At 43.7% G+C, this 21,736-nt stretch overlaps 1 protein-coding gene across 1 annotated transcript in view; it reads left to right on the top strand.

Moving 5' to 3' along the window:
- ZC3HAV1 (zinc finger CCCH-type containing, antiviral 1) overlaps positions 1-21,736 on the top strand; it is a 50,871-nt gene that overhangs the window by 11,935 nt on the left and 17,200 nt on the right. Inside the window, exons 2-6 of the mRNA XM_027968858.2 lie at positions 7,063-7,198; positions 12,034-12,286; positions 14,359-15,102; positions 16,179-16,277; positions 19,480-19,603. Coding sequence (XP_027824659.2) covers positions 7,063-7,198; positions 12,034-12,286; positions 14,359-15,102; positions 16,179-16,277; positions 19,480-19,603 — 1,356 coding nt within the window. The remainder of the gene's footprint in view (positions 1-7,062; positions 7,199-12,033; positions 12,287-14,358; positions 15,103-16,178; positions 16,278-19,479; positions 19,604-21,736) is intronic.

Raw genomic sequence — 21,736 nt, 5'->3', positions numbered from 1 at the left:
GCAGAGCAGGTGAAAGGAAGAGGTGTTTTGATACAAACAACTGTTGAAAAACAAGACTCTCTAGAGAATGGGCGTGTGGAGACAGTGGGGGAAGGAGAGAGCAGGATGGATTGAGAGAAGCACTGACATCTATGCACGACCACGGGCAAATTCGATAGCTAGTGAGAAGCTGCTGCGTAACACAGGGAGCTCAGCTCAGGGCTCTGTGATGACTTACAGGAGTGGCATGGGAGGGCGGCTCAAGAAGGATATGCCTATGGCTGATTCACGCGGCTGTACAGCAGAAACTAACGCAACATTGTAAAGCAATTGTATTCCAATTAAAAACACAAACTGGGGCTCCCCTGGTGGCTCAGTAGTAAAGAGCAGGCGGTAAGGGTTTGGTCCCTGGTCTGGGCAGATCCCACATGCCTCGGAGCAGCTAAGCTCATGTGCCTCAGCTATTGAGCCTGTGCTCTAAAGCCCATGAGCTGCAACTACTGAAGTCTGGGCTCTCTGTCTGTGCTTCACAACAAGAGAAGCCACCACATTAAGAATCCCCTACAACTAGAGAGTGGCTTCTGCATACCACAACTAGAGAAAAGCGCTTGCAGTAACGAAGACCTAGCACAGGCCAAAAAAAAAAAAAAAAAAAAAAAGAGAGCGAGCAAGAAATAAAATTATTTTTAAAAATAAAAATAAAGTAAAACCAAGACTCTCCCTAAGGTTATCGTTTTCTCGTTGGTCTGGTTTAGGGTTGACCCTATGTTTATTGACTTGCGAAGTGCCAGAGCTCACACGTATGGATATCTAATTCAGGAACCTAGCTTAGAATTTCATCCAACAGGCCCAACCAGCAACTCCCAGCCCTGGCTGCACACTGAAATCATCTGGGGTCCCACCTCCTGTCAAATTAAATAACCGTCTCTGAGGGTGTGGCCAGGCTTAGGTATTTCTCAGCACTGCCCAGTTGGTTATTATGTGTAGCCAGGGATGAGAACCTCTCTGCAGGCTAGACCTCATCTGTGGTTGGCGGAACATTTCCTGCCAGGGTTAAAATAACCTTTCATTCCATGGCTGGAAGAAAAGAATGAAAAGATCATTTGTTTTTAGGCTTTTGGCTTGAGATTCCTGAGAGACCTTCTTGCCTCTCCCAAGGCCATCTTCGCTCTTTTTAGAAAAGTTATCATTTCCTATCCCAACTCTTGCTGTTTGAAGTTTATCTGCTCCAAGGGCAGGCAGCCTTCTGCAAACCCTTGTCTCCCCCTGGGCAGTTCATAAGGGCTTATGGATGAGCTCTTTTCTGTGTTGGGAGGTGGGGAGTCCCATGGCTGTGAGTCAACCTTTTGTTGGAGGAGGTCACCTTGAACATGCTTATCTAGGTGTGCCCTTTGGTCCAGCAGCATTAGCATCACCTAGGAGCTTGTAAAAAGTGTACACTCAGCCCTTATCCCAGACCTCCTGATCAGGAACTCTGGGGGTGGTGTCTAGCAATCTGTGTTCTAACAAATCTTCTCAGCGATTCTGATGTGAGCTAGAAAGTTGAGACTCACTCTGTAGGTCTGGGACAGGGCCTGAGAATTTGCGTTTCTGACAGCCTCCTAGGTGATGCTGATCGGAGGACTTTACTTTGAGAACCACTGGTTTTGAGAACCTCAAGAGGCCTTGGGAGATTTTCACACCATTTCCTGGCTAAAGCCTCGTAGCCAGTATTAGGAACCTGGAACTGAGACAGAGTGATCAGAAGAAAGTGAGAAGGAAGCTTCTGCATCTTAAACCTAAACATGACCTCCATCAAGCCCTGACCGTGACAGGTTCGGCTAAAGGTTGAATCAGTCAGCTGCTGAACTTGTCTCCTCAATGCCAATCATGAGAAACAGTTTCTTTTCTTTTTTAAAAAATAATTTATTAGATGTTAATATTTGCTTGATGAAGTATAGACATAGCCTTTATGGATCTGGGAACTGCCATAGAAAATAGGCTAGCATAAGTGAGCGTGCTCAGTCGTGTCTGACTCTGCAACCCCATGGACTGTAGCCCACCAGGCTCCTTAGTCCATGGGATTTCTCAGGCAAGAATACTGGAGTGTGTTGCCCTTTCCTATTCCAGGGGATATTCCTGACCCAGGGAGCGAACCCTCGCCTGTTGAGTCTCCTGCATTGGCAGGAAGATTCTTTACCAAATGGCATCACCTGGGAAGCCCAAAATAGTTTCATTTTTCCTTTTGGCCTTGCTAAGATGCATGCAGGATCTTAGTTTTCCAACCAGGAATTGAAGCTGTGCCCCCTGCAGTGGAAGCATGGAGTCTTAACCACTGCACTGCCAGGGAAGTCCCAAGAAACAGTTTCTATCATTTATTGTGTCCCTCCTACACCATATTCTTCCTTGGTAGCTCAGATGGTAAAGAATCTGCTTGCAATGCAAGAGACCCAGGTTCGATCCCTGGAGAAGATCTCCTGGAGAAAGAAATGGCAATCTACTCTGGTATTCTTGCCTCCCGTGGACAGAGGAGCCTGGTGGGCTATAGTCCATGGGGTTGCAAAGAACTGGACACAACTTAGCTACTAAACAATAAGAGCAACAAGGAAACAGTAACTGGGATGGTCTAGCATGGCTTTCTTTTTTTTCTTTTTGGTTTGGAAAATTTTCAGTCCTGTTTGTTTTTATTTTTCCAGATTATGTTTTTAATTTTCTTGAGTTCTGAGTTCAGTGATGAGCTTTTCCTCTTATTTGAGTCACCTTTTATTTCTCATGTTACCTAGCCTCAGTTTCCCAAAATAAAAAGTAGAATATTTCCTCATAGGTTATAAATAATAGATCCAGTACCTGTCACTTAGAAACTATGTGATGAGTGTTAGCATCCGTACTTCTGGTCTTACTTGCATGCATATGGGCTAAGTCACTTCATTTGTGTCTGACTCTGTGGACTCTAGCCCACAGACTCCTCTGTCCATGGGATTCTCCAGGCAAGAATGCTGGGGAATGTTGGGGATCTTCCCAACCCAGCCATCAAACCCGAGTCTCTTAGGTCTCCGGGATTGGCAAGCAGGTTCTTTAACCACTTCCCAGTGCCACCTGGGAAGTCCTTGGTCTTAGTCACTCCCCAGATAAGTGAGTGAGAGCTGCCCCACTTTTTTGAAATTAGGGTGGAGATAAATCCTCTAAGAAGCTTGGAAAAGTCTAGGAAATGTGGGGAAACAGAGCAGGGCCTCCCAGGGATGGAGCTGCAGGTCAGAACCCAAGGCTAGATATGACATGCTGCTGACTGAAGCTGGGTTCAAGGTGAGGATTATAGGATCTAGAGGAATGAATAGTTTGCCTGAGGATGGAGATGAGAAATGAAGAGTGATCTGGGCCCTCAGACAGGCAGCATCAAGGACCCAGCCAGCACCATGTGTGCTGGCTGAGCTCCTCCTATGGGCATGAGTGTCTTAGGTGGGCTGGGAAAGCCCAGACTCTTGGGGCTCCAGGCAGAGGGCTTCATAGGCTTGCCTGGTTGCCTTTAGTTATTTAGAGGAAATACTGACTTCCAGGACCTTGGAAGTGCCCCACTGCCCGTTGGCAAGGGCAGAGCAGGTGCAAGACAGGTAAGACCGAGGCTGTGTGTTGCTGGAATCTGGAGAGGGGCTGGGTCTTCAAGTATGACTGTAATCCGGCCATAGGCGAGGTACGATCGTCTTGGTACTGTGACCACAACACCTGGACTGAAGCTCAAAGGAAAGAAAGGTTCTTAATTCCTCCCACCTACCCGCTGTCCGATATCTCTGAGCCAGAGGGTAGAAGCTGCCTAGCGGTGGGGTGTTTCAGTGAGCTCATTTTCTGCTCCGGATTGAGAGGGTCATTAGCGGCAATGCCCAGGGGAGTAAGAAGTCTAGAGAGGTAGGGAGGCTCACACGTGTCTGGTAAAAGCTGTACTGGAGGGGTTTCCTGCTTTGGGGTGGAGGCTGGGCCCCTTCCTGCTGTAGAATCTCTTCATAGATGCCCCCCTCCCGTGATGGTTGTGAGAGATAAGGTGTAGTTTTGCATAGCTGCTGAGGGCTCTGGGGAGTGAGGGCTGTGGGGGAGCAGTTATCTGAAACCACAAACCCCAAGAGCAAGCAGAGAGCTGATGTCAGCTTTATCAGGGAGTGCCAGAAACACACTAAAAGCCAGGACTCCTGGTGAAGAAAACCAGGAGAGTGCTCGCCCTAGAAAATGGCTGGGATACAGGCTGTCAATAGAGCCTGACCACCTGCCCTTGACTTTTGCATGAAGCAGGGAGTGTGGGAGGGCTGGCTGGGTTTTAAGGGCTCAGGTGGCAGCTGCCATGGTTGTTGATTCTGACTTTTCTTTTGGGGTTCCTACAGCTAGACCCAAAAGCAATGCCAGAGTGTTTCAGAAATGCCTTACACAGACAGTGGCATTTGCATAGTGACTTTCAAAGACCAATTCTTAGAGAATAACTTTTATGTAAGTGTTTACATTACAAAAATCACTGTCAATTTCAATAAGATAATTTTGCAGTCAGTTGCATTTCTGTTTACAGTGACAACGAAAAACAATAGTGACAACTGATTTATGTTTAATATTTGGGAAATGAAAGAGAACTATGAAAAGAAAGATTTTAATTTTCAGTAAGAAAAATAGCATAAGACTTGAATAAATGAGGAGATATTTTCTGTCCTAAAATCAGAAGATTTAAAATAGTAAGATGACATAATATCTAATCTAATGTATGGAGTTAAGACAAATTAGATTCCATATGATATTTTGTGGAAATTGACAAAACGATAATACAGTTTCTATAGAGAAAATAATACTTGAGCATATTAAGGAAATTTTTGAAAAGAACAGATAATAGGATAAATTATTCTGTTAATATTTAAAATGTGGTGCAAAGAACATTTATATTGTATGGTATCAGATGCAAAGCAGAATAGTAAATTGATAAAAACATAATAAGGATTCCCTGCATTCTAAATTTGCTAAAAAGTTAACAAACAATAGTTCTGGACAATAAAATAGTAAGAAAGGAATCCCATTCAATAGACATTACTGAGAAAAGATATAAAGCACTTCTGCCCTCTGATGCTGGTTTTCAAAATAAGCTCTAGATATTTTAAAGTTGAAAATATCTTTTTTATTTTTTATTTTTTTGAAAATATCTTTTTTAAAAGTGAAACAAAATGATATAGTTATCCAGCTGTGGTGGAAGAATTAATTTTTCAAGTATTAAAACAGTGGGCTAAATTACAAGTGGTGAATTGGAAGGATCTGATTGTATAAAAATTGAGCAATAGAAAGCTTAATAAGTTCTTGATAAAAAGGGAAAAATGCAAAACTATTTGAAATAAACAAGGCTGGTAAAGATTAGCATTAAAAATATAAAGAACAATTATAAATCTGTAGATAAACAGTTAAAAGATATGAACAAATAATGTAAGAGGAAATATGAGCATCAAACCTACATTTGGAATATTTCAGTCTTGCTAATAATTAAAGTGCAAATTAAAAGCATGAATCTATTTCTTAGTTAAGTAGCAAAAGTGATAAAACTCTATGTTAATGTGCTTGGAGGGAAAGAGACACACTCCCTAGATTTACTAGCATGTTTTCTGCAGAGCAGGAGATCAAAATGAAACACCAACCACTGAGGCAATACTCTCAAATAAATCTCAAGAAAATAATGTGAAAGAGGAAAGGTTTATAAAGGTTGTATAGTGAAAATCTGGCCATTACCTAACCACCTGACAATTTGATAATGGTTGTACAAACTGGAAAATATTAAGATCCCATCACATTAGCAACTATTAAAACCATAAATCTGATGATGTTGGTGATATTATAGGGAGTGTACGTATATAAGTTAAGAAGTAGGAGACATTTGTTAGGTGAACATTGCTAATTGTCAAGTTATGTTTGTCTGATGAAAACATCAGTGCTGTCAGCGTCTCAATGCTTGGTCTAATAACTCAGTGCTTATGGGACATCAGTGTGACTATGATTTGGGGGTCTTGTTGAAAGGCAGATTTTGATTCACTCGAGCTGGAGTGGAGCCTAGGATATTCTAAATTTGTGATAATGGTAAAGGTACTGCTCCCACCACATTTTTAAGAGCAAGTGTTTAAATCTCTGCCATGCAGTCTTGTGGCCATTAGTCATATAAGGCTATTCAAATTTAGATTAATTGAAATAAAATGGAAAATTTAGTTTCCTAAGTCTTACTACCTATATTTCACGTGTGCGTTAGTCATGTCTGGCTTACATCTCAGAAAGCTCAGATTATAGAACAAGTCCATCATCGCAGAAAGTTCTGTCAGACCTAAATCATCAGTCTTAAAGTGAAGGGGATTTTTATCACTTCCTTGGTAAAGTTGTTTGAAATATGCGATGACAAGCTTGTTGCATTCCTTTGTGGTCACAAATCACATAGGCATACATTCATAGCAGTGATAAAGCAAGGAACAGTTTCATCTAGTTTAGTTTGATCAATGAAATTCTTTTATCCCATTGATTTTATTGTCATTAGGATATGTTATCCTAATTATTATTTGCCTCTCAATGAGCAGTCATTTCCACTAAATTGATCTCAGTTTCTTTGCTATTTTTTCCTCGTCTTACGTAATTAACGTATACTAGAGGAGATGGCATCACTGACTCAATGGACGTGAGTCTGAGTGAACTCTGGGAGTTGGTGATGGACAGGGAGGCCTGGCGTGCTGCGATTCATGGGGTCGCAAAGAGTCGGACATGACTGAGTGACTGAACTGAGCTGAACTGACTGAGAGGAGACGTTTAAAGAAGGATTGCAATAAATTAAAGCATAACGTGTATGTTGTCAATCAGCTATACTCCAATACAAAATAAAAAGTTTAACAAAAAGAATACATGTGTGTAATTTATGAAGAGATCCTCATATTCTCTTTGCCTATCTACGTGTTTCATCAATTTATATTTTTAAAGTGTATTCTTGAAGCTGGACCAACCTTGCGTTAGTTACCCAAGGATGTGGGCATTGATTTTCACTTGAAAGGTTTCCTGGATGATTGCTTTTTCTTTATTTTCTGTGAAGTGGAAATGCTGACCATTGTTATTTCGTTCCAGGAATTTATGCAAATATTCTCACGAGGTTCTCTCAGAAGATAACTTCAGGGTCCTGACAAACCATGGGCTCTCTGGACTGAACCAAGAGGAATTGGCGGTGCTCCTCCTCCAAAGTGACCCTTTTTTTATGCCCGAGGTAAGTTCTGATTCCTCAGTTTGAAAAGCAAGCAGAATGCCTTTGGCAGTGTGGTGTCCTGTGTGTGTTGGAATGGGGGCAGAGAAAACCTGGCACCAGGGCTCAGCAGGTGGCAGTCAGCAGGTGGCTGTTGCTAAGTGACCTGGAGATTCCAACAGTTTCCTTCTTATTTGAAGTTTAATAAGTATTTGAGTCTGGAATGCCTCCTTCCCTGGGCTGCTAGGGGACCCTATGCGAGCAAGTGTGATCTGAAGAACTAGCAATAAGACTAATTGATGCCTTACATCCGAGGGACTTCCTGGAAGAGGCGGGCTTTGAAGCAAGATTTCGGAAGGTGACAGGGTACATTGCTTGAGGCTAAGTTGTAGCAAAGAGATCTCAAAATGCAGTGATTCAAGTAAAATATTGTTTTGTTTCTCCATCTCTTGGTAGTGTAGATCTGAGGTCACCAAACTACTCCATGGACCACATCCCACCTGCCGCCTGTTTTTGTAGTTTAATTGGAACACAGTCACACTCATTCATTTATATATTGTCTATGACCGCTTTCTCATACAAGAGTGAGTTGAGTATTTGCAACAGAGATTGATGGCCTGCCAAGCCTAAACTATTTGATCATTTATGCTAATAGTTTGCTGGCTTTTGGTCTTGCCTAGAGGTAGGCAGGCAGGTAGTCTGATGGTCAGGCAGCTGAATTCCATGATGTCATGTAGGGACTCGGGCCAGTAGATCAGCCTTGTTATCTTATATATAATAGATCTGTTTTATTACTGGACCAGTAGATATCTCTGTTCTCTTTTAATATGTGGCTTCTTCCCCATGGTACAAGGAGGCTCTTCTCAGTGTCATCATTTTTCTAGCCAATAGGAACGTAGACAAGGAGTAAGTAAAAAACAAGCTGCTTCCTTTTTAAAAGGATGTGACTTGGATATTATATCTCATTCATTGTATGCTCCATCTCACTCGCCAGAACTTATCACATGACTGCACTTAGGTAGAAGGCAGGCTGGGAAATGTAGTTTTCTGGCTGGGTAACTATGTGTCCAGCTAAAACTTGGAAGCTTCTGTTATTAGAAGAAAGATAAGAATAATCTCAGATAATTAACAGTCTCATCCACCTAGGAATATTGACTTGAAAATCAGATGCTGCTGCTTAAAGAATGGTATCTGAGAATGATCTCAGAAAAATCCTTGTGTAAAGAAGTTAGCCTCACATTGGGAGAGTGGCACAGAAACGTAATGGAAGCCTCAAATTGAGAGGGTGGAAGGGACTGAGATAAGATAACAAGGTTGAAATTCGGTCGTACTTTTATGTATGACAAGGTAGCTATTAGGGACTTCTGGAGGATTAAACATCTTTTGACTCTAAGCTCAGTGTGTTTCCCTGAGGACTTAGGAAAACTTAGGACACGTGGGGTGATTTTGTGTTGATTACTGAACTCAGGCAAGATAGGAATGCAAGACACTCTGTAAAAATGTCTTCAGAGACGAAGGGTGGGGGAGGGATATTTAACTATATATAACTCACTTCCCCAGGCATTCTTTCATTTATGTACTTGAGTTTCTCTCTCTCTTATTCTCTCTGTTTCCAGGAACCCAAGGTTCAGAGGTCTTATCTTAGGATCTCTATGGCCTATGTGCCAGCCCGCCCAGTCCTTCCTGGCTACCAGTATGGGGAAAATGCCTTACACCCTAACTCGTTAAAGGTCCCATTGACTAACAGAGGCACCCTCTCCTTTCCCTTTCATGTGAAAGAATGACAACAGTTGAACGCTTGTCATGACTCTTGAGAGAGTGTTGCCCGGGGTCTAACCTAGTGTTAAACTTGAAGGGTTGGAAACGTCACTCACCAGGTCAGCTCTCTGCTTCTGTTCTCCAGAATCACCAAGGACTTGCTATATCACGTCCCTGGAGAATAAGAGGAGCGGCGGCTCTTCCTTTCTCTAGGAAAGAACCTACTGGATGGTGCTGTTGCTGACTTAGCCCAGAAAAAGCCCATTGACAAAAGTGCTGGGAGGCTTCTCGTAGGAGGATGCTGACCTTAATCACACAGAGAGTCTGAAGTGTCACCTGAGGCTCCCTTACCGTACCCATGGATTTTAAGAATTCAGAACCCGTGATTAGAGGGTAGGGTGGAACGGTTTGTGCTTGAAGTTTATTTTTAGCTGATAACTTAATTGCCTTTTACCACCTGTTGGGGTAGGATCACAGATTAGCAGACTGCACTGCTTCCTGGGACCAGAAGTCTGAGAAGCTGGTTCCTGTGATGGGGAATCAACTAGAGCACCGATGACATAAGTCTCTGTTTGACTGTTCTGGGCAAGAGTTGTCTCTGTAGGAGTGTTTTAACTTGGGGGAGTAAGGCGGAGTATTTTCAAGGTTTTAGCAGGGGAGGGGAGTGGTCAGCCGGAGTTCAGCTAGTTCCAAGGATAGTTGATCAAGGATGGTTCCTCCATGTCTCTAAGTTCTGCCTTTGCCACCAACTCCCTATGTGATCTTGGACAAGGCATTTCATCCTTCAGGGTCTCACTTAACTGTTTGCTTTGCAGTCATTCAGCTAACACTCAGGAGTGCAAGGGTAGCACTGAGTTAAATCCTGAAGCCACTGGTGGGCAAGGCACACGCCCGCCCTCAAATACCGAACACGTTCAGACTTTTCCACTTTGCTTAACCTGTGAGAACATAAACACATAAACCTGAACTTCCTGGTATATAAACATGGATAATTGAAGTGCATTTATTAAAAGGGAGAAATGGGTCTCATTTGTTCTGGCAGGAGCAGTCTTTCTTAAACATCAGAATAGTGCTAGGAATGTTAACCAAAGTATCATTTGTGAAGTTGCTAATAATCCTTGTTTGACTTGAGCCCCGAGAATTCTGGCTCTCAAGCTTTAGTGTGGGTCAGAATCACCGGGAGTGTTTGTCAAACCCAGATTGCTGGGCTTCTCTGGCCATTCTGACTGTAGATACGGGGAAGGGCCCAAGGGTTTATATTTCTAGTTAGTTTTCAGTTGGAGCTGATGCTGTTGGTCCAGGGACCACACTTTGAGAACTGTTGGCCAAGAGTCTCGATTCTGGCTCCTAGACTCTATCACAATGATATGTATTTCCATCAGGTTTAGAAGTTGTTTGTATGGCTCAATCATGGTTGAATCCATGTCTTTCCCACCTGGATACACCACAGTGGCCCATGTTGATCTGGTTTGCTCAGAGTCTGTTGAAACAACTTACAGATGCTTTTGTGTTTAAGCCTCTTTGTGTAACGACTCAAACATTTGCATCACATTTTGTATTGTGCTCAAGACATTACGTATTTTATTATTTAACCTGCTCCACAACATGGTTAGGTGAGGGGAGCAAATATTTTTGTCTTTTACAGCAAGGGCAAGAGGCTGGGAGTAAGTAAGTAACTCAGATGTGAAGTCATGTATAGCTGCTTCCAGCTGCAGACTTCAACCAACATCCTCTAGTCCTGTATCACAGGGTCTGGCCTCATTGATGATATACTTCTCCTGCTCTCCTTTCAGTAAGAATTACATCTCTGTAGAGCTAGATATGTAGATATACCTATTTACATATAAAAATGTTCAACTATCACTTGGGCTTTTGAGAAACTGCCACATTCTGCCCAGCTCCCAGCAGCTGAAGGTAAGACCTCACATCCTTTCTTTTCTTTTTGACTGTACTACGTGGCATGCAGGATAACATGTGCCCCCTGCAGTGTTCTTCTAATTGAAGATGGTCTTTTAATTGAAGATGTGTTGATATCCAAAGGTGGGCCTTCCTCTTTGGGATTCCTTTATATGTAGGGGTCCCTTTGGGTCCTGTTTTGTTCTATCTATAGCTGGCCATCTTATATTGATTCTTCCAAAAGAGGTTAATAAAAGTCAAGTTTCTTTAAGTTAGTTTGTAGGCCTCTTCTTCCCCAAATAAGTCACTGATTGAATATAACTCAACAGAGATTACAGAGTTATACACATACAATTTTTTTCCTTAGATATATCTCTGCTTCTGCTCATGTGCTCAGTCGTGTCTGACTCTTTGTGACCCCATGGACTGTAGCCCACCAGGCTCCTCTGTCCATGGGATTTCCCAGACAAGAATACTAGAGAGGGTTGCCATTTCCTTCTCCAAGGGATCTTCCTGACACGGGGATTGAACCTGCGTCTCCTGCAGCTCCTGCATTAAAGGAAGATTCTTTACCTGCTGAGTCATCAGGGAAGTTTATATCTGTGCTTCTGTTTTTTTCTTTTTCTTTCAGGAAATAAGAAAATATGCATTTTTTTTCTTACCAGGAAGTAAAAAAAATGCATTTTAATTTTTAATTTATTTAATCAATATTTATTGGTGTATAGTTGTGTTAGTTTCAGGAGTGAATCAGTTATACCTATACCTAGACCCAACCTGTCCATCCTAAAGGAAATCGGTCCTGAATATTCATTGGAAGGACTGATGTGGATGCTGAAACTCCAATATTTTGGCCGCCTGATGTGAAGAACTGACTCATTTGAAGACTCTGATGCTGGCAAAGATTGAAGGTGGGAGGAGAAGGGGACAACAGAGGATGAGATGATTGTATGGCATCACTGACTCAATGGATATGAGTTTGAGTAAACTCTGGGAGTTGGTGATGGACAGGGAGGCCTGGCATGCTGCAGTCCCTGGGGTCGCAAAGAGTTGGTCACGACTGAGCAACTGACTGAACTGATACATAGATCCACTCTTTTTTAGATTCTATTCCCATATAGATCATTATATTTACACAAACTTTCCTTAACGTGTGGCACATAGAGAAACAATGTTTTCTTTCTGGTTCTTGTTTCTTTCTTCTGTAGATATGCAAGAATTATAAGGGTGAGGGTGGAAGACAGATTTGTAACCAGCAGCCCCCGTGTGAAAGACTCCACGTCTGTGAACATTTTACCCGAGGGAACTGTGGTTATGCCAACTGCTTCCGGTCCCATAACCTGATGGACAGAAGGGTGCTGGCCGTCATGAGGGAGCACGGGCTGAGCTCAAGCGTGGTCCAGAACATCCAGGACATCTGCAATAGCAGGCACCGCCGGAAGAAGCCCTCAGCGTGGAAAGGTAAGCTTGGTGGCCTTCTTAACAGGATAAACGGAAATAAACAGAAATCACAAGGAGAAGGAATCTCTACTTACACTCACCCTACCTCATCATGTAAAACTATTTTCCCTTTCAGACCTTGTCGATATGCATACACAATTTTTACATAATTATGATCATGGTATATGTGTGATTTTGCAGTTTGATTTCATGCTATTCCATGCATCCACACCACACAAACACACTTCACACTTGGGCACATTGCCAACATATAAGGGACATGTGTCACACACCATTTGTGCAAACCTCATGTGCATACACATACACCCCTCACATGTCCGCCACGTAGGCATATCACACACACACATGCACACACTTCACAGAAACATATGAACCCCACATATAAACATCACATACAAGCACACCACACTTTTTGCACACACGAACACACGCAGGCTCATTCCCTCCCTTCTCTTTGCTTCCCAGGGCTGTGACTTAAAATGTTTCTAGAAAGAGGTCAATTTTTTTTTTTTTTTTTTTTTTTTTAAATTTTGGATATCGCTGACTTAAGCTTGGGGGCCAGATGAACAACTCTGGATAATTCCAAGCTTCAGTGAAATCAGACCTTTCCTTATTTTCTTTTTTTGTTGTTGTCTTAGGTATTGTGACTTCTTAGCTTAGGTATGATTGTGTCAAAATATGGGTGAACTCTTAGTGATTTGGGGGCACTCGTCTCTGGTGAGCACTAGTCTATCTCTCCATTCACCCTAGCGGTGAATGTGGACTTGAACTTGAAGACTGTGGACAGCCCCACCTAAGACAGCGGGCATTTAGGAGCTGCGTCTAAGTCCCATGAGAGAAGCTGAGAAGAGCCAGAGTTGGCTCAACCTTTATCCTAGGCCAAAGGTGGTGTTTTCTGCTGGGCTGGCAGGAAGGGGGGATTTTTCCACCTTGACAAGATTTTCACACAAATTAATTTTCTTAAACTTTTTATTTGATTTTGGAGAATAGTCAGTTAACAATATTGCTATGGTTTCAGGTGCACAGCAGAGGGACTCAGCCTTATATATACATGTATCCATTCTCCCCCAAACTCCCCTCCTGTCTAGGCTGCCATGAACACTGAGCAGAGCTCTCTGTGCTACACAGTAGGTCCTTGTTGGTTATCCACTTTCAATATAGCAGTGTGTATATGTTGATCTCAAATTCCCTAACCATCCCTTCCCGCCATCCTTCCGCCGCTGGTAGTCGTAAGTTCCTTCTCTAAGTCTATGAGTCCTCTTCTGTTTTGTGGATAAGTTCATTTGTATCATTTCTTTGAAGATTACCCATAGAAGGCATGTCACAGCATGGTTCTCCTCTATTTGACTTGCTTCACTCTAGTGTGCAGTAGTATGACACTCTAGGCCCATCTGTATTGCTGCAAATGGCATTTTCCATTGTAGATAGGTACCGCGTCTTCTTTATCCATTCCTCTGTCAATGGACGTTTAGGTTGCCTCCATGTCGTGGCTGGGCTTCCCTGGTAGCTCAGCAGGTAAAGAATCCGCCTGCAATGCAGGAGACACGGGTCCAATTTCTGGGTCGGGAAGATCCCCTGGAGGAGGAAATGGCAACCCTCTCAGGTATCCTCGCCTGGAGAATCCCTACGGAGAGCAGCCTGGTGGGCTACAGTCCATGGGGTTGCAAAGAGTCGGACACGACTGAGCGACTAAGCACAGCACGGCTCAGGTCTTGGCTGTTGCAAGCAGTGGCAGCGTTTGACTCTGCAGGATCGCCGAATGACAGTGCCGGGTTAATTCACCGCTTCTCCAGTGTGAACGTTTAGGGGTCCGAGGTGGAAAGAGTGAGATCCCTAAAAGTGGTCATGGGGACTCCCTGAAAAGATGTTTAGACCTCCAAATATACTTACCCACAAAAACATCTGAACTTCTTTTGTCTGCTGACGAAGCCCTTCCTTTTCTTCTCTCCTGCTGACACTGTTTCTGCTTTACCCCACTCTCACGTCACCCGGCCCCTCTGAGGCCGAACGGGAGGCGGGTACAGCGTTAGTGACATTAAAGCTAACTTTTGTTGTTTGTTTTTCTTTCCCAGCTCCTCCTCCCCATCGTAGAGACCCAGCATACAGAGGGAGGAGTAGGAGCAGAGACCGGGGCGGCGAGGAATTTCTTCCAGCAGCTTCAACTCCTGCCCAGAGGTCCTGCTCAGCAAGCCCAGAGCCTGCCGGCCACCACGGCTCTGTCCCGAGTGATGGGCCTGTCGAGGATCTTGCCCACAAACTCTCGCATCTTGGAAGTCAGGAATGTCCCCCGCCTGCCTCCGTCCCGTCTGCAGCTGTTGTTCTCGGAGGAACCCATCAAGGGGGAGGAAGCCAGAAGCTTGCAGAGAACGGCAGCGCAAAGGATCTTTCCTATGGGAATCATAGTGATTTGACACCAGCCTTCAACTGGAAGGGCCCTGCGTCCTGGCAGAATGACCAGGACACCGGTAAAAAGAGTTGGCTTTCCTCCAGTCCAGCCTTCTCCTTCTCTCCTCCCGGTTCTCCGCAAACACCTGAAACCATCACCACCAGAAAGAGCACCGCTGTCCTTTCCTCGGACCATGTGAACGCGGAGTGCAGGAGTGGGAATCAAGACAGCCAGCATTTCCCGCTTTTTGATAATAAGGCTGATGGCATGGCCGTAGATACCACCTCCACGAGACTGGCAAATTACCAAACCCCAAGCAGTAGTCAGAGAGAAAAATCGTTACCTAGGAATCCAGACACCGGAACACCTCGGAGTCATCTGCCCACCGCTGGCAAGATGACTGGGGATGGAGCCTCGGCCTTTGTTAACGGTAATCACACAGAAGAGACCTTCTGGGCTAGTCAGTCTGTCCACAGTGCCAGTAGATGGATGGATAAAGTGATGGATAAAACTATAGATGTAGGTAAAACTGGTGCCACTGGGTTTGGCTTCATGGCAGCAGTCAGAGGAAAGAAAGATGTGTTATGCTCTGGAATTCGGGGGTTAACAAGCAGGTCCTGCCCACACGTGGGGAGCCCTCTGCCCCCGCACAAGGCAGCACTTGCTCTCCCCAAGGTCCCTTCTTTTTCTTTTGTATAAACATAATATTTTATACAAGGATGTTATAATATTATTAATAATTGATATTAATGTAAGTAAAGATACTGCGGTTACACAAAGAAATGTATAATGAACTTTTCATTTGTATTCTTTAATGTTTTCCTATACCTAGTTTGTTTATAGCTTAGGTGATCCTGCATAAGCAATTTTTTATGTTGCATACATTTTTTTACTGATTTATAATTTGGCACGTCTCACCTTGGTACAAGGATTCATAAACATCATTTTTACCAAGGTCCCTTCTTTTACACCTTCCTTAAGCAACAGAGCTGCAGCCTATGGGACCCATGGTCAGAACGCAGCTCAGATCCCTGTTACCCATGCCAGTGAGATGACAAGGCGGGCTCCAGGCTGGGTTCCGTGTGATCACTGAGGGACAAAGAGGGGCCCCATGTCTCGTGTTTGCGTAGAGTGGCCACGGCTGGTGGTTTCTCTTTGGATGTTCCTTAGCAGTACTAAAGGGCAAAGGGTTTGGGTTAAGCAGTGGTACTGATGAGGACATAGGAAGACAGAAGGACCAACCCTAGAACTGTGTAGAGTAAGTTGCTCCATTTATTTGAGAACAGGAGTAGTTCAGCCATGGTTTAAGAAAGCAGCATGACATGAAGTAACCCTGACTTTGATGTTTGCTTTCATGTCTGGGCTCTCATGAGCAGTACATGAATCTTAGGAATTTTCTTGAACCTGGCCCCCATTTCAGATACTCTTTCCCACTGTTAGACCAAGTGTCTTGTTTTTTGATTTAAATGTTACAGTTCGCTTACATGCTTCCTCCCTGTCTTGTAGATTCTGTACCTGAGGCTGCCAGTACCACATCGTCCAGGATGAAAGAACACAGCTCAAACGAAATTTGTCTTGACCATCTGTATAAGAGTTGTCAGCTTAGTGAGTAACTACCTTAAGGACTTTCTAGAAGCAGAAACATTATTAATAGCAGTATGGCTAGCATTTATTGAGTGCAGTGTGTCGAGCGCAGTGCTGAGAATCTTACATGCATCTTCTTTAACCTTCAAGTCAACTTTAGGTTCTGTTGTCAATTCATTTTACAGATGCACAAATAGAACTTGGGTTTTCACCCCAAACCACTTCACCACTGCGTGATATTATACTTTCTCCTTTTACAATTCAGTTTTAGTTGAACTCTTACACTTAATCAGGGACCCCTCTTTTTACATACTAAAACCAAACAGAAGTAGCAGTTGTTGTTCAGTCACTAAGATGTGTCCAGCTCTTTGTGACCCCAGAGCCTGCAGCAGCCAGGCTTCCCTGGAATCTGTTTACTGTTCGTTCTCCCCAAGCCTCCTGTAGAACTGTTTCCCACGGGACTGCCTGGGACACAGCACTTCCCTGTCACTCTTGCACCACGCTGTTCCTTTCCTGTCTCTGCGCCAGGCCTACGCCGCATGTCTGATTCATTTGTTTGATCACTTAGTGGTCTTAGAGTCATTCGCCTTGTGTCTGAGGAGGAGATTCTGCCCTGTGTTCTCTAAATCAAAAATCTTTAACTTCAACAAAAATTTATTTTTAACTAAGATAAAACACATCACATAGATTTTACTGTCTTAACCTTTTTAAATGTATTGCTCAGTACTGTTGCTGTGCAACCAATCTCCAGAACTCTTTTCGTCTTTTGAAACTGAAGCCCTACCTCAGTTCAGTCGCTCAGTCTTGTCCAACCCTCTGTGACATGGACTGCAGCATGCCAGGCTTCCCTGTCCCTCACCAACTCTCAGAGCTTACTCAAACTCATATCCATTGCGTCGGTGATGCCATCCCACCGTCTCATCCTCTGTCGTCCCCTTCTCCTCCCGCCTTCAATCTTTCCCAGCATTAGTTCAGTTCGGTTCAGTTCAGTCACTCAGTCGTGTCCGACTCTTTGCGACCCCATGAACTGCAGCACGCCAGGCATCCCTGTCATCACCAACTCCAGGAACTTATTCAAACCCATGTCCATTGCATCGGAGATGCCATCCAACCATCTCATCCTCTGTCGTCCCCTTCTTCTGCCTTCAATCTTTCCCAGCATCAGGGTCTTTTCTAATGAGTCACTTCTTCGCATCAGGTGGCCAAAGTTTTAGAGTTTCAGCTTCAACATCAGTCCTTCCAATAGATATTCAGGACTGATCTCCTTTAAAACAGCAACTCTGTACCTATTAAACAACAGCTCCTCATTTCCCCCTTCTGGCAGCGAAGCCCCTGACAGCTGCCATTTTGCTTTCTGTCTACAAATATGACTCTTCTATGTCCCTCATATGAGTGATCTCACACAATATTTGTCTTTTCTGACACTGGCTTATTTCACTTAGTACAGTGTCCTCAAGGTTCACCCATATTATAGCCTTTGTGAGAGTTTCCTCCCTTATGAAGGTTGAACACTATTCGATTGTATTCTATCCCATTTTGTTTATCCACTCATCCACTGATGGGCACCTGAGTTGCTTCTACCTTTTAGCTATTGTGAATAATGCTGCTAGGAACACTGTACAAATATCAGTTCTTGCTTTCAGTTCTTTTGGGTATATACCCAGAAGTGGAATTGCTGGACTATGTGGTAAATCTGTGTTTAAGGTTTTAAGAAACTGCCACACAGTTTTCTATAGCAGCCTGTATCACTTTACATTTTTATCAGCAATGCACAAGGGCTCCAATTTCTCCATATCCTTGCCAACAATTGTAAATTTATTTTTGTTTGCTTATTTATATCAGCCATTCTAATGGGTGCGAGGAAGGTTATATTTTTCAATCAGTTAAATTCCTGGTGGTGACATTTCAAAATGATTTAAACAATGCAAATTGTGAAAAATAGAACTGTTTTCTGTTCTCCTGTATTATGAGCTTCTAACATTAATTCATTATTCAGCAAGCAGTCATTGAAAGGGCATCCTTTGCTTGCCTACTCCTCTGCCAGTGAAGCAAGGAGGCATAAGCTTAACACTGACAGAGGCCTTTTTTCAGTAAGTTTATCATTAAGTGAAAGTAGCTCAGTCGTGTCTGACTCTTTGCAACTCTTTGAATTCTCCAGGCCAGAATACTATAAGTGGGTAGCCTTTCCCTTCTCCAGGGGATCTTCCCAACCCAGGGATAGAACCCAGGCCTCCCGCATTGCGGGCAGATTCTTTCCCAGCTGAACCACAAGGGAAGCCTGAGTTTAAAGGTGGGCATCAAAACATCCACAGATTTGGGAATTCCCTGGCAGTCCAGTGGTTAGTCCAGTCTGTGCGCTCTCACTCCCAAGGGCTTGGGTTCAATCCCTGGTCAAAGCACCAAGATCCCACAAGCTGTGCAGTGTGGCCCAAAACAAACAGAACATCCACAAATTAGAGAACTAATACAGCACAAACTGTGTCTAGAGCACTGGTTGAGGAAACATAAAACACGAGTCAGGTCAGAAGAGCACAAGATCAGTGGGGGAATTCTGGAAGAGATGAATTCCAGGCCAGGGCTTCCTAGAAAACACACAGGCAGTTGCCTCCAAAAGAGAGCAGTTTGTCTCAATAAATGCATATAGAGGGAGGTGCAGAAAGGATAACTGGAGAAGAGAATGGCAACCCACTTCAGTGTTCTTGCCTGGAGAATCCCAGGGATGTCACGACTGAAGCGACCTAGCAGCAGCAGCAGAAGAAAGGATAACTGTAAATTTCTAATGACCTCAGATTTCCATGTGGGTAACATGGTTCTTTTTTTGAAGGTGAGAGGAGAAGGGGACAACAGAGGATGAGATGGTTGGGTGGCATCACCAACTCAATAGACTTGAGTTTGAGCAAGCTCCAGGAGTTGATGATGGACAGGGAAGCCTGGCGTGCTGCAGTCCATGGGGTCGCAAAGACTTGGACACGACTGAGCAACTGAACTGAACTGAACATGGCTTTTGGGGGAGTGGAGAATTTTGTTTTCTGACGAGTCTACATGGGTAGTAAATGAATGTGGAAATAGGGGCTTGAGATGATGCAGGTAGGGGCTGGCATGAGCACAGGTGTAGATGGAAAGTGTGCCTACAGGGCTGGTAGGATGAGAAAGGCAGGCCTTGATGGGGAGAGTCGGCAGTGAACTTGGTCGAATTGCTCAGACCTCTTTTTTATCTTTGTAGAGAGCTGCAACAAAGTTCATTTTCACCTGCCCTACCGGTGGCAGATGTTACTTGGAAACAGCTGGGTGGACCTTCCGTTCATGGAGGATATTGAGAAGGCCTTTTGTGACCCCAAAAACTGCAGGTAAGTTGGTGGCAGGTCTAGCTTGTGAAATCTGCAAGATCATCAAAGGGGAGCCTAGTGCTGTGCTCATGGGAAGAAGAAAAAGCGGTTTTCCTTCAGAATCCCATTCAGGTTAACTCTTGAGATTAAGATGGCAAATGACTTCTGAGTTAATAAAGATAAAGGAATAGGTGGGCAGGTTTGAAGTCACCCAGAGCCTGGCTAATATGAGGGAATCTGGGAATATTTGCTAACTCAGGTGAAATAAACAGGGACACAAATATTTGTTCAGGTAATATTTGTCTGAACAACAAAATGCATAGGTTGGTTTGCAAACCTATGAGCTCAGAAGAGCCTTTGGCTTAATCTCATTGTTTGAGAAAATGATTTGAGTCATTTCATATAGTTCTAAGGAAGAATTTTGTTATATACGTCAGCATTTTATACCCGCCTCTATATTTGCTATTTTCTCTATCCTGGAGGTTTCTAAAAGGCTACTTTATATATATGTTGCTGTTAGGGCTGATATGGGTGATACTACCCATGACCATATTTATAAGCTGCATCCTACTTTATAAGGAAATACTTTAGGAGGGAAAATAAGGACTTGTCACCCTGTTCAAATTTAGTGAATCTCTGGTGGAGAGTGTGTTGCTGCATTTTGCCACTAGAGGGTGGTGTCAGTTGTTTTGTTTCTAGGTATGGTCTCCTACCAGGTAAATCTGAAGCAGGGTTTTTCAACCTTAGCACTGTTGACTTTGGGGCCCAAATAATTATTTGGTTTGCTGGAGTATTTTAGCATCATCCCTGGTGTCTACCCACTACATGCCAGTTGTGAGAAACAAAAATATCTTTTGACATTGTCAATGTTTCCTGGGTCTAATATCATTCCTGGTTGAACATCGCTGATCTAGGAGGTATTTTGTAGAGCAGTAACTCTCAAACTTTTTGGTTTCCGGAGCCCTTAATATTCTTAAAATGTACTGAGGATCCCAGCGATTTCAGTTTATGTGGATTTATAGCTATTGATATTTCAGTTCAGTTCAGTCCCTCAGTCGTGTCCGACTCTTTGCGACCCCATGAATCGCAGCACGCCAGGCCTCCCTGTCCATCACCATCTCCTGGAGTTCACTCAGACTCACGTTCATCGAGTCCGTGATGCCATCCAGCCATCTCATCCTCGGTCATCCCCTTCTCCTCCTGCCCCCAATCCCTCCCAGCGTCAGAGTCTTTTCCAATGAGTCAACTCTTCGCATGAGGTGGCCAAAGTACTGGAGCTTCAGCTTTATCATCACTCCTTCCAAAGAAATCCCAGGGTTGATCTCCTTCAGAATGAACTGGTTGGATCTCCTTGCAGTCCAAGGGACTCTCAAGAGTCTTCTCCAACACCACAGTTCAAAAGCATCAATTCTTCGGCACTCAGCCTTCTTCACAGTCCAACTCTCACATCCATACATGGCCACTGGAAAAACCATAGCCTTGACTAGACGGACCTTAGTCAGCAAAGTAATGTCTCTGCTTTTGAATATGCTATCTAGGTTGCTCATAACTTTTCTTCCAAGGAGTAAGCGTCTTTTAATTTCATGGCTGCAGTCACCATCTGCAGTGATTTTGGAGCCCCCAAAAATGAAGTCTGACACTATTTCTACTGTTTCCCCATCTATTTGCCATGAAGTGATGGGACCAGATGCCATGATCATTGTTTTCTGAATGTCGAGCTTTAAGCCGACTTTTTCACTCTCCTCTTTCACTTTCATCAAGAGGCTTTTAGCTCCTCTTCACTTTCTGCCATAAGGGTGGTGTCCTCTGCATATCTGAGGTTATTGATATTTCTCCCTGCAATCTTGATTCCAGCTTGTGTTTCTTCCAACCCAGCGTTTCTCATGATGTACTCTGCATATAAGTTAAATAAGCAGGGTGACAATTTGGAACCAGTCTGTTGTTCCATGTCCAGTTCTAACTGTTGCTTCCTGACCTGCATACAGATTTCTCAAGAGGTATGTTAGGTGGTCTGGTATTCCTATCTCTTTCAGAATTTTCCACAGTTCATTGTGATCCACACAGTCAAAGGCTTTGGCATAGTCAATAAAGCAGAAATAGATGTTTTTCAGGAACTCTCTTGCTTTCTCGATGGTCCAACGGATGTTGGCAATT

This window comes from Ovis aries, chromosome 4 (genome assembly GCF_016772045.2).
Source record: "Ovis aries strain OAR_USU_Benz2616 breed Rambouillet chromosome 4, ARS-UI_Ramb_v3.0, whole genome shotgun sequence".
NCBI classification, from domain to species: Eukaryota; Metazoa; Chordata; class Mammalia; order Artiodactyla; family Bovidae; genus Ovis; species Ovis aries.
Note: the sequence above shows the minus strand (reverse complement) of the source record. Positions and strands in the feature narration are given on the sequence as shown.